The 16,951-nt window shown below is 34.9% G+C and overlaps 2 protein-coding genes across 3 annotated transcripts; both read right to left on the reverse strand.

The window, feature by feature from the left end:
• Positions 1 to 1,992: 1,992 nt before the first annotated feature.
• On the reverse strand, positions 1,993 to 2,922 carry LOC122731227 (olfactory receptor 4C6-like). Its single transcript, XM_043971207.1, has one exon. It carries the CDS (start codon positions 2,920 to 2,922, stop codon positions 1,993 to 1,995), a length of 930 nt encoding a protein of 309 aa, XP_043827142.1.
• An 8,010-nt stretch (positions 2,923 to 10,932) lies between these two features.
• Positions 10,933 to 16,623, reverse strand: LOC122730999 (olfactory receptor 4C12-like). 2 transcript variants are annotated; one of them, XM_043970712.1, is made up of 2 exons: positions 15,715 to 16,623; positions 10,933 to 10,950 (listed from the first exon to the last, which is right to left on the reverse strand). In XM_043970712.1, exons 1-2 carry the CDS (start codon positions 16,621 to 16,623, stop codon positions 10,933 to 10,935), a joined length of 927 nt encoding a protein of 308 aa, XP_043826647.1. The 2 variants fall into 2 exon arrangements, with proteins under 2 accessions (XP_043826647.1, XP_043826646.1); XM_043970711.1 differs by lacking the exon at positions 10,933 to 10,950 and having other exon boundaries at positions 15,694 to 16,623.
• Between the last annotated feature and the right edge of the window lie 328 nt (positions 16,624 to 16,951).

Genomic DNA, 16,951 nt, shown 5'->3' on the forward strand with positions numbered 1-16,951 from the left:
CATGTGCATCTTTAGAAGAAGAGGCTAATATGACAGAGGGGGAGGCTGTGAAGAAAGTGCACTGGAATGTGTCTACAAGGTAAAGGAAGCCAGCAATCTGGTAGTTTCCTGTTTTGATGGATTGGCTGTTCTAATTAGATGTTAGCTTCCCATTTTCTACTGGGATGGGGCTGGGGAGTGGGATAAAAAACCTAAATTCTTTCAACATAATCTATGAGTTGCAGCCCCAGGACAAAGTCACCTTTTCCTTGGCCTAGTTATTGTTCTGCATAGGATTTAGGGGGAAAATATCCTTTGGGATATTAGCCTAAATATCCAAATTCTTATCTTGACAGCAAAGATCATACTCTCTAAGGACCAGAAACTGAGTTCATCTCCAGTTGTACTGATTTATATCTTGCCAGTGGACCCAGATGGGTCTGGAGGAGAGAGTGAGACTCATGACTTTAATTCACTGCAAGTCATGACATAACTTCCTGATGTCATAGTCCTCTTTGACAAAGAAGGATAAACAATAACTACCATTCTGTGAGTAACAATTATCCCAATGGGTATCCAACTGGCCAACTTCTTCCATTCCCTTCCCTTCCTTTCCCTTCCTTTCCCTTCCTTTCCCTTCCCTTCCCTTCCCTTCCCTTCCCTTCCCTTCCCTTCCCTTCCCTTCCCTTCCCTTCCCTTCCCTTCCCTTCCCTTCCCTTCCCTTCCCTTCCCTTCCCTTCCCTTCCCTGCCCTGCCCTGCCCTGCCCTGCCCTGCCCTGCCCTGCCCTGCCCTGCCCCTGAAAGTAAAATAAATTTTGATTGCTGAACTCTCAAAGATGTCTTGGAGGTACAGGTTAATTCATTTTTCCCCCTAAGGACCATTCCTTAAACCCAAATCACTCTGGCTCTCATTGATTGGCCAACAACAGGTGCCACTGAAAGACTCTTATGACCATTGTTTGGGCTCTTGATGACTCAGAGTAAGTGTGAATAGCAATTTTTTAGTTTTGGCCAGAAAACCTCAGGGTCTTCCCCTCCCAGATTTGTTTTGTTTTGGTATTGTTTCTTTTCTTATTTTTTTTTTTGACTGGGCAAATGTCATTTTTGCCTCATTTCTTATCTAGCCTTAATCACTGGATATTGCTTCAGGAAAACTGAGACTTGGGAAAGACTTTACATTTAAAAGGCCAAGGTTTCCCAGTACATCCCCAGCCATCTGCATCTTCCCAATCTATATCTTGTTACAGGGCCAAGATTGCTGCTGATGACAGAGTGAGACTGATGACCTTGAACAGCTCTTCCCCTCTTAAATCCAATTCACAGCAAGTCCTGACATCACTTCCCTGATGTCATAGTTCCCTTCAAGAATGAAGACAAGCGGGGGCAGCTAGGTGGCACAGTAGATAAAGTGCCAGCCCTGGATTCAGGAGTACCTGAGTTCAAATCCGGCCTCAGCCACTTGACACTTACTAGCTGTGTGATCCTGGGCAAGTCACTTAACCCCCATTGCCCTGCATAAACAAAACAAAAGAATGAAGACAAGCAACAACAAATCATTATTAAAAGAAATCTTAGTTCAGGTTTTATCCTATCGATAAGAAAAAAAAACTCAGAAAAAGAAAGGTAAAAACATTTTATTAGCACATGATCATTGTAAGGATTTGGGTCTAGACTGTCTGGATTTCAAAAATCACAAGCTTCTATTATAAACAAGGAAAAAATATAAATAAGGGAAAATATTGATTGGTATAAGTAATCATGAGGATATGGGATTAATTATGCCATTACAGTATCACAGGGAGATGGGACTTGTGGTCATAGACAAAGGTATACCCTCCCACTGTCTCCTGCAGGCTATCTGGGAATGTACCCATACTCTAGACAAAGATTGAAGATGGAGTCAGTCAGACTAACTCTGCACAAGTGGCTGACTGCACAAGCACTGATCAATAAAACTACCAAAACATTTACATCTTTCTTTGTCATTTAAATGATTTGATTGTTGGACATTATCTATTGAAAAAGCAAAGCCAGTTTGGTGATCCAGAGTTTCCTCATGGCTAGTTTAACCTCCATGTTCCTAAGGGTGTATATGAAGGGGTTTAACATGGGAGTAATCATAATAGAACATACAGACATAGCTTTATCTATAGGAAAAGTGACAACTGGCCTCACATATAAGAATATACAGGGAACAAAAAACAAGACCACCACTGTGAAGTGAGAACTGCAGGTAGAAAGGGCCTTCCGCCTTCCTTCTGAACTACCACCCTTCAGAGAAGAGAGGATAATAACATAGGAGACAATTAATATGAGAAAGATTGACAAGCACATTACTCCACTGTTAGCAATGACTAAAATGCCAAGAACTTGGGTGTCCATGCAGGCCAGTTGCAGCAATGGGAACAAGTCACATGTGAAGTGATCAATAACATTAGGGCCACAGAAGGGAAGATGGAACATGAAGAGTAATTGTATGGTGGCATGTATAGATCCTCCTGTCCAGGCTGCTGCCACCAGCAGGTAGCACACCCGAGGATTCATGATTGTCATGTAGTAGAGGGGTTTACAGATGGCCACATATCGATCATAAGCCATGACCACGAGGAGGATGATTCCTACACCACCAAAAAAATGCTCTGCAAAGAGCTGTGTCAGACAGCCTTCCAGGGAGATGATTGTCTTCGTATGGAGTAAATCCATAACCATCTTAGGGGAAATAGATGAAGAGTAGGTAGCATCCATGATGGATAGGAATGTTAAAAAAAAGTACATGGGTGATCTCAAAGTTTGACTGGCAGTCAAGGTTATGACAATGAACATGTTTCCTATCATTGTGATGATATATATGATTAAAAACATGACAAAGAATATTTTTCGAAGCTCTGGACTTTGTGTAAGGCCTAGTAGAATAAATTCAGTTACATTGTTTTTATTTTCCATTGTGGTTAATCCTCTTCCAACTTCCTGATTATCTCATAGTCTTATTAGTCCTTTCAGTGTTTTTCATTTCTTCCTCTAATGAGACCTTGTCTATATCTCACCTAAAATATCTGGTTATTTTAATTTAAAGTTGATTTAATCATTAGTCTTCTGTATGAAACTGCTTATTCTGTAAGGGATGAATTTTGTACAGTGTGAATGAAGCTCTAAGGAATGCATTTCTTTTCCCTTTCATCTTAGAGGTAATTGGTGAAAATAAATTCCTTCTATGTAACTCTGTAACACAAAGAAAGGAGAAATGAGTCAAAATCATATCTATAGATGATTGAAATCCAACAGATTAATATGACTCTTAGACATTGTTTTAATTTATATAATTATGTTGCAACTACATATTTTAAATTTTAGATAAAATTTTAAGTAAGGTTAATGAGTAAGTGTCTTTTAAGTCAATTGGGAAGGGAGGGTCTAAATCTTGACTGAGATAAGACAGTAGATAGAATAATCTTTGAGTCAGGAAAACTTTCATTTCCTCTTTTTGTCTATATGACACTTTGCATATCACTTACCTTATAAGTACCTAGGTATTTCTTTAAGTCCAGAAACTGTAAAGTAAGGTCTTAACTGCATGGGTAGTAGGAACTTCCTCTTTAGGAGATTCTTGAATCCAATGAAATCATATTTCTGGTTAAAAAGAAAAAAAACAGTGAGTATGATTAGTAATGACAATAACTGATATTTTCAAGTTTACAAAATGTCTCACCAACGAGGCCTAATTTAAACCTCAAAATAATCTGATGGGGTAAGTACTACAGCCATCATTTCCACTCTACAAATGAGGAAGCTGCAATCCAGAGAAATGAGGTATTTTAGCATTGTTCACCCAGCTGGTAAACACCAGAGGCAGAATTTAAATATAGAAATCCTTACTCCAAGTTGAATTTTAGTCATTATGCCCTGCTAAATAGTGGAAGAGGGGAGATCTTCTGAAGAAAGGTTACTCAGTGAGTAGGAAACAATTCTTGACTTAAGGTGAGATAGATAGATAGATAGATAGATAGATAGATAGATAGATAGATAGATAGATAGATAGATAGATAGATAGATAGATAGATAGATAGAGATGATAGAGATAGAGAAATAGAGGTAGAGGTATAGATAGGAGTATGCATATAGATAGAGATACAGATCTAGGTCTATGTCTAGATCTAGATTTAGATTATGTAGATTAAATATAGAGATAGAGATAGAGGTATAGATAGAAGTATATATAGGAGTATAGATATAGATATTTGAGGAACTGCTCCTCAAACCACTATTAACCATCAATTACATGATATTAATTTAACCACAACTCAGAGGGCTAAAGCTCATTGTAGCACAAAATACTGTATTTATAGCCAAAGGAAGCTTACAAGTCATCTAGGGCAGCCCCATCCATTTAGAGATGAGGAAAATGAAGTGAACAGAGATAAAGCCCTCTCCTAAGATCACCCGGGTTGTTAGCCTTATGTTGGGATTCACACTCAGGTTTTCTGATGCTAAATTCATAAGAGTAATGTGAAAATGGGCACTTTCAAAGATACATCTACAAATTTGTTATCCCACATGACTGGACTGAAATATGAAATCAGGGACATTTATATTCTTAGAATTTCTGATTTTTTTTCTATTTGAAACCTTCTGCAAATCTCCACTTTCTTATTACAGTCTACAATCCCTAGCCCCATGCCTTCTGTCATAGGTTCTCAACCTTGTTGTCCTCATCCCCTTACTCAAAATAACCTCACATATTTTAACAGTTGTCATATTTTATTTTCTACCTTCACAACTTCCAGATACTTTTCTTTCTTTAAACCCAAATAGCCATTACCCTCCTAGAGGGCCTCAGGACCTCTCACTTGGTCTGTTATACAAATCTTCTGGTTAATTTCCATGTCTGACGTCTCACCCTCCACCCCTACATGCTCCACACTGCTGCTGAATTGATCTTCCCAAAGTGCTGGTCTAATCATATCAAATACCCCCTCCCTACTTCTCATTTACCTACTTACAAATGCACACCCACGAAACACTTGTTCTTTTCATTTACATTTAAGATCAAATATAATTTCTTCCATTTAATATTTAAATACTTTCAAAACCTCAATCCTAACTTTCCATTCTTCTAAACTCCTCTGTTCACTTTACTATTCATTTATAATGCCCTACCTTCTGTTTTTCAAACATGCCATCATGCCATTACATCTCAGAATTGTGGATCTTTACAATGATGGTCCTTCAAATATGTATTTTTTGCCCTTTTCACCTCCATCTCTTAGCTTTCTTAACTATGTTATAGACCACCTGAATTTCATATTTTATACAAAGCTTTTCTATCCTCCCCTGCAACACGTTCATACACATATGGACACAAATACACACATACATACATACATACATATGTGTGTATATTTATATATGTATACATGTAAACAGAAATGCACATATATGCATATATTGAATATAAATATATAACTATGTGATATAGTGATATATTTTTATGTTTGCATCTCTATATTGATAAGTATATATGTACATATGTTTCATGTATCGCTTCATTTATATTTGTATATTTACATTTATGTTTATATTTATATATGTATATATTTCATGCATTATATTTTAAATTATTACAATTTTATAATATTTATATATACACATGTACATATACACACACTCTAATATGATGTTAATGTGCATCTTAATTAGTCTTATTCATGTTCTTTTTGTTGTTGTTGTTATCCATTCATTCATTTATCATGTATGGATGTATTGTGTATGTATGTATTTTGCCTTCTGGCTGAAAATAAATTGGTTGAGAATATAGGAGGAAAGCACATGGTAATGCTCTTCTAGGATGTCTTGTAACACTTTTCCTAACTTTTACTCATGCCTGCTCTTTCTCCTTCTCTTTCTTCCTCCCTACCTTTCTTCCACCTTCCTTCCTTTTTCCATTTCTCCTTCCTCTTCCTTCTGTCCCTTCCTTTCATCCATCCATTCCTCCCTACTCCCTTTCCTCCTTCCTTTCTTCCTTACTCCTTCCCTTCCTCCCTCCCATCCTTTGTCCCTTCCTTATTCTATTCATTTGTTTTCTCATGTATTAATTTTACTCTCCATCATTCCAATTGCAACCCTTTAGTTAACCATTTTTATGGTCCTCTATGCTGGAGTAATTTGTGCTCTAGTCCAAACCCTTTTTTCTGTCTTGTCAAACCCTTATCATGGATTATGGCCAATACCTACCTTCTCATGTCATATACATATACTATTAAAAAGGTCTGGAAACATCACTGGGTCCCCTACATATGCTATTTAACACATCTGGGTTCTCAGTGTTGAAAAGGATTTTATGTATGCTTCTATTGACTTCTTTTCCTCACATAGAAATATTATGATATTTCTTGTCTTCTTAAAGTTAATAATACATAAAATTTTGATAGTCATTTAATGGTTGTAATTCACTTCACAAATGTTACCTCACTTGATTCTCATGAGTATCTCCACTATAAAGATGAGCAAACTAAGGTAAAAAAAAATTAAATATTTTATTCAGGGCCCCATAGCTGATACATATCTTAGTTAGGGATTAAACTCAGGTTTTCTTTATTCTGAAGGTAGTAATTTATCTAAAATACCACCTTGCTCTCATAAACCTCTAAACAAAACACTATCTTAGAAGATGACTTCAATTTCTTGAGAAAATTTAAAAAAGAAATCTATTGAATGTCATCCTTTCTTCGCTTCCTTTCATCCAATTTCTAGGAATACTTGGATCTTTTATTTACTAAGAACAATACCTCTATCTGTGCATTGACCTCAACCTCTCCTATATACTAGAGAATCTTGAAATGGCAATTAACTTTTTGACTTCAATTTTCAGTGTCTTCCTTATCAATAATTCCTTCTCTGCAGTCTATGGCCATTTTTCTAAGTCTATCTCATCCTTTAACAATAACTTCAGATCACTCTTTTATAGTCCTCAATGTATCAATCTTTATTTCTCTTTCCTTTAATCAGCCAACCTCCTATGAAAAACTATTTCCATTTCTTGCCTGATTTTTTTTTTTCTTCTCACTTCACAACCCATAGTAATCTGGGTTTTAACATGAGCAGTCACGTGAATCCACTATCTCTAAGTGACAAAGGAATTCTTAAATAATGTTCTTTTTTCACTTTTCATAATTCTTAGGTTATATCTTATGTAACTCAAGTTAATATACATCTCATAACTTTGCATACATCATAAAGAATTCTGTGACATTTGACATTGCTGATTTCCCAACCTCCTAGACATTCTTTCTCTCTTCATTCTTTGGTGTTATTATTCTCTTAATTCTACTCCTGGCTATCCAGCAACTGCTGAGGTTCCTTTGTTGGAACTTAATTAATGCCCTACACCCTAACTATTGATTGTCACTGAAGGGCCTCTTATTTATAAAGAATATATACGTTTCATTTTTTTTTGCTTTATACACATTCTTATACATTAGATTCTTCAAGTTAAACCTATATGCATAAAGAATCCTTGGGGAAGCTAGGTGGCACAGTGGATAAAGCACCAGCCCTGGATTCAGAAGGACCTGAGTTCAAATGTGACCTCAGACACTTGGCACTTACTAGCTGTGTGATCCTGGGCAAGTCACTTCATCCTCATCGGCCTGCAAAAAAAAAAAATAAATAATAATGATTTTCTGCTTTAAAGGGGCAGCTAGGTGGTGCAGTGGATAAAGCACTGGAGCACTGGCCTTGGATTCAGGAGGACCTGAGTTCAAGTCCAGCCTCAGAAACTTGACACTTACTAGCTGTGTGACCTTGGGGAAGTCACTTAACCCCCATTCATTGCCCTGCAAAAAAAAAAAAAAAAAAAAGAATCCTGACTAATACATGTTTGACAAAGAACTATCTAACCTCTGCATGTAGAGCTATGAAAACTACTTCTTTTCTTCTTCCTCATCAACCATCCCTACCATTACCAAGACCATCAAAACCACTGCTACTAATATAACAGTGACAATGCCTACTGTGATTACTATAAGCATTGCTATCATATGACTACCACTACTACCCCAGCCACCCACCCATCACTATTCTTGTCCCGCTACTATGATTACATTGAACATTATAAAAGTCCTCCTTCAATAAAAACATCAAGAACAAAACACAGCTCTACAGATGAGATTTGACAAGGTCAGAATATGGTGTAACTATCACTTCCCCATTCTTGTAAGCCACATTTCTCTTGAGACACCCCAAGATTCCAATAGCTTTTCTTTTTTTTTCTTTTTTTTTCTTTTTTTTTTTTAGTGAGGCAATTGGGGTTAAGTGACTTGCCCAGGGTCACACAGCTAGTAAGTGTTAAGTGTCTGAGGTCGGATTTGAACTCAGGTACTTCTGACTCCAGGGCTGGTGCTCTATCCACTGCGCCACCTAGCTGCCCCTCCAATAGCTTTTATAATACATATTGCTATGTCATATGGTTTTCATACTGAGCTTGCTGTTTATTAAAATCCCTGGAATGTTTTTGTTTTTTTTTAAGAAAACTACATACCTAAATAGCCTTCTTTCTTGATAAATTTTTATAGTTGATTTTAGTTTAATATTATCCAAAGGCAAGATTTTTTTATTGAATTTGATCTTTTAAAATTTAGTCCAATGCTCTAGGCTTCCTCGATGATCTTGAATCTCTACTCAGTAATCTTCTAACTACCATAACTATTCCTCTAAACTTTGCTTGATCTGAGAATTTGATGAATTGACCATGCGTACTTTATTTGAATTTTGATGAAAATGATAAATATCACTGGTCCAAACCCAGATCCCTGGAGAACCCTACTGTGTTCCTCCTCCCATGCTGACATTGAACAACTAACAGCATTTCTTGGTTACCCCCACCGAATTAATTATCGATTCATCTGATTGTATTATCATCTATCTTCTCCACAATAATAAAATTAAATAATTTATCAAAAACTTGGCCAAAATATAATTGAAATAAACTATATCTTCAAACTTTCCCTCCTCTACAGATTTAACCATCCTATAACACACATAAACTACTAATTTTCCCATGTTCCATGAGGTTGAACTACAGAATGTCTGTCTTGACTTCCACCTCTGACATTCTCTAATCTAATTTTACAACCAATGGGGTAGATTGAAAATTTATAATTTATAAATATTTAATCTGCATATTTGAGCAAAGCCACTTAGCAACTTAAGGCTTTAGTGTCCTCATCTATAATTTATAGGGATACACTAGATGTCCCCTATGTACATTGCCATAACTAAATTGATGATCACATGAAATACCATTTAAGAAGAAATGCCATTTCCAACTAGCATTAAAAGACCCATAACCCATGGGTCTTTTAAATATAGTACCTTAACAATTCATTTTCCTTGAGTGGTATTCTTTTGTTTTATATTATTTTTTTTATTATTTTGGGAATAGGGAGACTCCTGTAACAAAGAAAAATTAACAAAATTAATAGAAGGGGGGAATTGCATCACAGAATTTAGGAGATTGTTTAATTGCATGATGATCTAGAGCCTTGGTTATCAAACGCTCTGTCCCCAAAAGGTCAGTATTGAATTTTCCTGAGCTTTTTGCTCTCATAGAAATTGGTCTCCTTCCAGATGCATAAGTGTTGCTTCTGTTCCTATTTCTGTCACTATAAATTGCCAGGAAGTATGCAAAAGTTACTCTCTGGGCCTCATTGTTCTTCTCTCTGGAAATGATGAGCCATTATGTTTTATATTGGATTTGAAGTAAGGACCCCACCTTTTTTTTTTTTTTGGTGAGGCAATTGGGGTTAAGTGACTTGCCCAGGGTCACACAGCTAGTAAGTGTCAAGGGTCTGAGGCTTGATCTGAACTCAGGTCCTCCTGAATCCAGGGTCAGTGCTCTATTCACTGTGCCACCTAGCTGCCCCTGACCCCACCTATTTTAATTTCCATTATTTTGACTTTGTACAAATCAATTGCTTTCCCAGATTTGCAGTTCCTTACCTGAGAGGAGGTTCAATCGGAAAATGTCTTTCCCCTCTTGCTCTTCTGACAAGCTTACTTTTTGCAGGACTATATAAAACTGTTACTGCTCCATATAAAGAGTGAGAACTAAAATGGCTGCTATAGAAACATACCTGATATAAAACTCCACCTTATGCTTTGCAGAAGGATTTGAATTACCATATATCACTTGGAAACAGGGAAAAAAGGAAAAAAAACCTCAATTTTCAGAAATAATTTCGACACTTTTCAATAGAGTTTGTAATGAATCTTAAGTTAGCTTCATAAGGAAATTCCAGAAAGATAAGCAGTTAAAATAATATTCATATTGTGATGGAGGTAGAACGTCAAGGGCATCCAACAATTGCCTTCTGGGTAACAGCACAAAATACTATTTCATCATTGCAATGGTGTCCCATTGAGAATGTGTCTCCAGTGATTGTTGAGTTAATCAGCATGACAGTGAGTTCACTTTTTCCATGTGAGGTGGGGGAAAATATTAACTGAGTAAAGTTTGTAATTTCAACTAGCTAATTGGTGGTTATATCACCAAAACAGTAAGTTGAATATAATGTAGTGGCACCCATGAAATAATAGTAAAAACCAATAAATACCTACTGGTATTTAGAGAATATAATTCTAAAGATGTCCCCATGGTAGAGGAGATCCTTGCTGCCCCAGCAGAATCTGATCCCCACTGGCAAGTCTATTTGCAACTGAGAATCCACAAACATTGAAGTCCAAAGGGATGATTTTAAAAGTTCCCTTTTCTTATTTTTTTCCATAACACCCAGAAAACAATCCCTAAAGCTTTCTCACCTTTAAGTTATATAATGAAAATTCTTCTGAATTTAGACCTAGGAACAAAACCCATCTCTGTTGTATATAATTGGTGTAACTTCGGTCAACTCATCTATGTATGCCCAACTATTCTAATTTATAAAATGAAAGAAAAAGCTTTTAATTGATGGATGATATCTAATGCCTTTCATAATTCTAAATCCTATGCAATTCCATTACTTTTATCTGAATAATTTAGAATGCCATGTTACAAGAAGTTTAGCACTATCTCTTTCAATTCAACCAGTCATATACAAAGGCAGAGTAGATTTTTTAAATTATTTGGGTTTTTAAACTTTTTTATTTATTTTAATAAACATTTACATTTAAAGGTTTCAGTTCTGAATTAAATCCCTCCTTTTCTCCCTCACTGCCCCACTCCCTGAGGTGGTAAGCAATCATTTACATGTTATACATGTTTAATTATGTGAAACATTACCATATTAGTCATTTTGTACAAGAAAACTAACAAAAACTATAAGAAAGAAAGTGAAAATATCATACTTCAGTCTCTGTTCAATTGATATCAGTTCTGCCTTTAGAAGTGGATAGTATTCTTCATCATTAGTCCTTTGGGGTTTTCTTGTATTGCTGAGAATAGTTGTCATTTACAGTTCTTCATTGAACAATCTTGCTGTCACTGTACAAAACTTCTCCTAGTTCTGCTGACTTCACCATGCATGAGTTCATATAAGTCTTTCCAGGCCTTTCTGAAGTCATCCTGCTGTCATTTCTTATAGCAAAATAATATTCCATCACCAACATTTACTACAGTTTGTTTAGCCATTCCTCAAATAATGTGCATTTCTTTGATTCCCAATTCTTAGTCACCACAAAAAGAGCTACTATAAATATTATTGGACAAATGGGTCTTGTTATCTTTTTGGGAATGTCTTTGGGATATAAACCTAGCAGTGGTGTTGCTAGAATTTTTTTTTTTTTGCAGAATTTTTTAGCCCTTTGGACATAGTTCCAAACTTCTTTCCAGAATGCTTGGATCAATTCACAAATCCACCAAGAAGGGTTAGAATCCTAGTTTTCTCATATCTCTCCCCAACAATCAACATTTTCTCTTTTTTTTGTTATATTTGTCATTCTGATAGGTGTGAGGTATTGCCTCAGAGTGGTTTTAATTTGCATTTCTCTAATAAAATACTTTTATGATAAAAAATTTCATTTCTCTTATCAAAAGTGATTTATAACATTTTATATGACTACAGATAATTTTTATTTATTTTTCTGAAAACTGCCTATTAATATTCTTTAACATTTATCATTGGGGAATGACTTGCATTTTTAATAAATTTGACTCAGTTCTCTATATATTAGAGAAACAAGAACTTTATCAGTGATGCTTTTTGCAAAAACCAAAATGCCTCATTTTCTGCTTTATTTATAATGTTGGTTACATTGGTCTTGTTTGTGCAAAGGTTTTTTAATTTCATACAATTAAAATTATCTATTTTACATTTTGTAAGTTTCTCTATATATTCTTAGTTCTTAAATTCTTCCCCTGTCTATATATCCGAAAGATAACTAGTCCATGCTCTCTTAATTTGCTTTATGTGTAAATCATGTACCCATTTTGACCTAATCTTATTACATTGCATAAGATTTTCATTTGTACCTAGTTTATGCCATACTGTTTTCCTGTTTATCCAACTTTCTTTTGGATATTTTGGTTTATCATTCACTAGATTATTATAAATAGTTACTATAGTTTAATTTGTACTTATTTGATTCCACTGATGCATCACTCTATTACTTAGCCTGTATCAGATGGTTTTGATTGATAACTACTTTATAATACTGTTTGAGATCTGGTCATTCTAGACCACCTGCTTTGGCATAGTTTTTCATTGATTCCCTTCATATCCTCAAGCTTTTTTTTCCAGATGAGTTTTGTTATTATTTTTTCTAGCTCCATACATTTTTGATAGTTTGATTGGTATAACACTAAATAAATATATTAATTTAGGTAGTATTGTAATGTTTATTATTTTGGCTTGGCCTACCCATGATCAATTAATATTTTTCAAATGGTTTAGACATGACTTTATTAATGTGAAAAGTGTTTTATAGTTCTGGTCACATACTTCCTGGGCTTGTCTTGGTAGGTTGACTCCCAAGTATTTTAAATTGTCCACAGTTATTTTGAATGGAGTTTTTCTTTCTATATGTTGTTGATGGACTTTGTTGGTAATATATAAAAATGCTGATCATTCATATGGGTTAATTTTGTATCTCCAACTTTGTGAAAGTTATTAATAATATCCAAGTAGTTTTTTTTTCAGTTGATTGTCTAGGATGTTCAAGGATAACATCATGTCATCTATTAAGTGATAGTTTTGTTTCCTCATTGTCTATTCTAAGTGCTTTAATTTAATTTTTCTTCTTTTTTGCTATAACTAACATTTCTAGTACAATATTAAATAATGAAGGTGATAATGGGCATGCTTGTTTCACATTGAATGTACTGAGGTTTTTTAGTTTATCTGCATTACAGATAAAGTTTGCTAATAGTTTTAAAAAATATTACTTATCAATTTAAGATATGCTCTATTTATTCCTGTGCTCTCTAGGGTTGCTAATGGGAATGTGTGCTACAATTCGTCGAAGGCTTTTTTTACATCTACTGAGATAATCCTATTCTTTTCTATTCCCATTCAATTTTGTCCTGATATCTATAATATTTAACTTTTCCATAATTAATTGAATACAATTATCCAAGTGATACACTAGGAACAGCATCACGCATGCAGATTCAAAACAAATGTTTGAAACAAAATCTAAAACGCTTTGGTTGAAGTAAAAAAGGGCAGGGAAAACAATTATGATTTCAGACTAAGAAAAAGCAAAAATAAACCTAATTGAAAGGAATAATCAAGGAAATTACATTTTCCTAAATGATCAGAGACAATGAAGAAATGTCAGAACTTTTTTTCAGCAAGATTTTTTTTAAAAAGGCCTTTTGTTTCTTGAATAGAGAATTGTCAAATTTATAAAAAAAGATGAGACATCCCCCAATTGATAAATAGTCAAAGGACATGAATAGGAAGTTGTCAGAAGAAATAAAACTATTAAAAGTCATATAAAAGTGTTCTGAAATACTAATGTTTAGAGAAACATAAACTGAAACAGCTCTGATGTAGCACCTTACAATGATCATAAATGATAAATACTGGATAGGATAAGAGAAATAGGTATAACAATGAAATGTTTGTTGAGGAGTGAAGTAGTCCAGCCATTCTGGAGAATGATTTGTATCTATGTACAAATGGTTATAAAACTGTGCATCACCATTGACCCAGAAATATCACTGTTAGATCTGTATCCCAAATAGGTCAAAGAAAAAGAATCCAAAATGTCCTAAAATATTTGTAATATTTTCTTTTGTAGTGACAAAACATTTGAAATTGGGGAAATGTTAATCATTTCAAGAATGATTGGACAAATTGTTGCACATGATTGTAATGAAGTACTATTGTCCCATAAGAAAATATGATGGGGTGGTTTCAGAGGGGGAAAAACATATCGCAAGACCCATATAAACTGACACAACATGAAGCAAGAAGAACTGGGAGATCACTGTGCATAGTAACAGCAATGTTTTAATAGTGATTAAATAGAAGGCAATACATTTAGAGGAATGCTGACCCTGGGTGTTCTCCTCCTCCCACATCCAGATATTATAGAGATAGATTATATGTATTATAGAGATAGTGAGTGGAAAATAGCACTGTCTGTGAAAGAAAACAGGCAAAATAACTTTAGAAAGCAGAGCTAACAAATAAAATTATACTTCAATCTGGAATACATAATTTTTCAATAAATGGTCAAATAATATGAATGAGCAGTTGTCAAATGAAGAAATCACATGAATTATATGAAAATGCTCTACATCTCTACTGATTAGATATGTGAAAATTAATGCTGAGGTACCATCTGATACCTCTCAGATTGTAGAACATGATATAAAATCTCTCACTCTGTATATATTATGTATGTATAAAATATGGTCTGGAACTATTAATAATATTAATAGTTAAAACTTGAGGTTTTACTCCCTCAGTAAGGGCAACTCAGTGCTAGGTTGAAAACCCAAAATTTAGTAGATTATCTCTCCCACTTCTAACCTAAAGTAGTGGATGATCTTTACAGTCAAAAGGTGCCATTTCAAGTGAAAATTAGGAGATGTGTAAAGGAAGATGGGAAAATGCCACAGTGGATGACTTAATGGGATGTTAAAGCCCCATTGATCAATTTGATAATAATCCAACAATCATATGTTTGTTCATGTTTATATTTACATACCACTGGTTTAAAATGATCATCATTATAATACTTTAACTGTTGCACCAAACATAAAATATTAGAAATATCAATAAATACTAAGTTGGAGTAAAGATAGAGACTCTAGGACATATTATAGCCTCTCTTGGGGCAGTGGCTGTCAAATGTTACTTGTAAAGAATACAGAATTAATGAAGGATGAATTCATCAAAGGAATCAATGTGAACATAAACAGAGGGAAGAGAACCAGCACACTGCTAGAATCCATTGTGTACATTTGCCTATTAAGGACAGACCTGGAGAATATTTGTTCCAATCTTGCATTTTGCTTCTTAAGAATTTCTATGTGCAAACATTTCTATTTTTTCTTCTTATATTGTGATTACTATCTTCAAGATAAAATTAAGTGTGTGTTAATTATGTATGTGCTAAGCTAAACTGCTTTTGACTGCATGAGAGAATTAGAAATGTAATTAGTGCCCCATGAATTTCAGTTCCTTTTACCAAGGATTTGATGACTCCAATCTCCTTAAGGACTGCTATAAAGTAGGTACATAAACATATTGGGTTTTTTCCTCATGTACCATACTATTTATGATGTAAATTAACTTTTTGATTCCAGAGCTTCTTCATAGCATTTTTAATTTCTGCGTTCCTGAGGGTGTATATTAAAGGATTTAACAATGGGGATATCATAGTATAGAATACAGCTACTGCTTTATCTATAGGCAGAGTGACCACAGGCCTCAGGTACACAAATATACAAGGCAAAAAGGATAAGACAATGACAGTGATGTGGGAGATACAGGTGGAGAGGGCTTTGCGTCTCCCTTCAAGACTGTGATTCTTCAGGGAATACAGAATTACAACATAGGAGACCATCAACAAAAGGAAGATTAATAGACAGATGAAACCACTATTGGCTGCCACAAATAGACCAAGGGTATGAGTGTCCATGCAGACAAGATTGAGCAAGGGATACAAGTCACACATGAAATGATCTATAATGTTCGGTCCACAGAAAGGGAGCCAGATTGTGAAAAGAATCTGGATTGTTGCATGAAGAAAGCCCCCTGTCCAAGCTACCATCACGAAGATGACGCATGACTTTCTGTTCATAATTGTCATGTAGTGAAGGGGCTTACAGATGGCTACATATCTATCATAGGCCATTACCATGAGCAGAATGATTTCAACACCCCCAAATATATGTTCTGCATACACCTGTGTCATGCACCCATTAAAAGAAATTACTTTCTTCTCATGGAGGGAATCAATGATCAGTTTAGGAGCTGAAGAAGATGAATAAATTGTATCTATGAAAGATAAGTGTGCCAGGAAGAAATACATGGGTGAACCTAAAGCATGACTGCTGGTAATGGTGACCACAATGAGCAGGTTGGCGGCAAGAGTTACCATATATAAGGCAAGAAATACTACAAATATTAGTTTTTGCATGTTTGGATTCTGTGTGAGTCCTAATAAGATGAATTCAGTTACATTTCTTCCATTATCCATTTATGTGGTTTAGGCAGCGAAGACAGAAAAGAGAATTGTCTTATCTGCAATGAAAAGCCAAGAATTATATAATGTCACATGGGCCAGTGCCTTGAACTTGAACAAATTAAGAATCAAACTATGATAATTGTCAATTTATATAATGGTAAAGATTAATTTCCTGATCTCTAGGTTACCAATTCCTATCTTGAATAATCTGATTAGCCATTTCCCTATGCAACAGAACCATAATAAAAAGCTCCTCCAGGGTGAATGTCAAGGATATTTTTAGGAAGAATTCTGTTACAAAATTTCCTCAGGCCAATAGCATACAGCTAGGTATTAGAAA

Source organism: Dromiciops gliroides, chromosome 6 (assembly GCF_019393635.1).
Source record: "Dromiciops gliroides isolate mDroGli1 chromosome 6, mDroGli1.pri, whole genome shotgun sequence".
Lineage (NCBI taxonomy): Eukaryota > Metazoa > Chordata > Mammalia > Microbiotheria > Microbiotheriidae > Dromiciops > Dromiciops gliroides.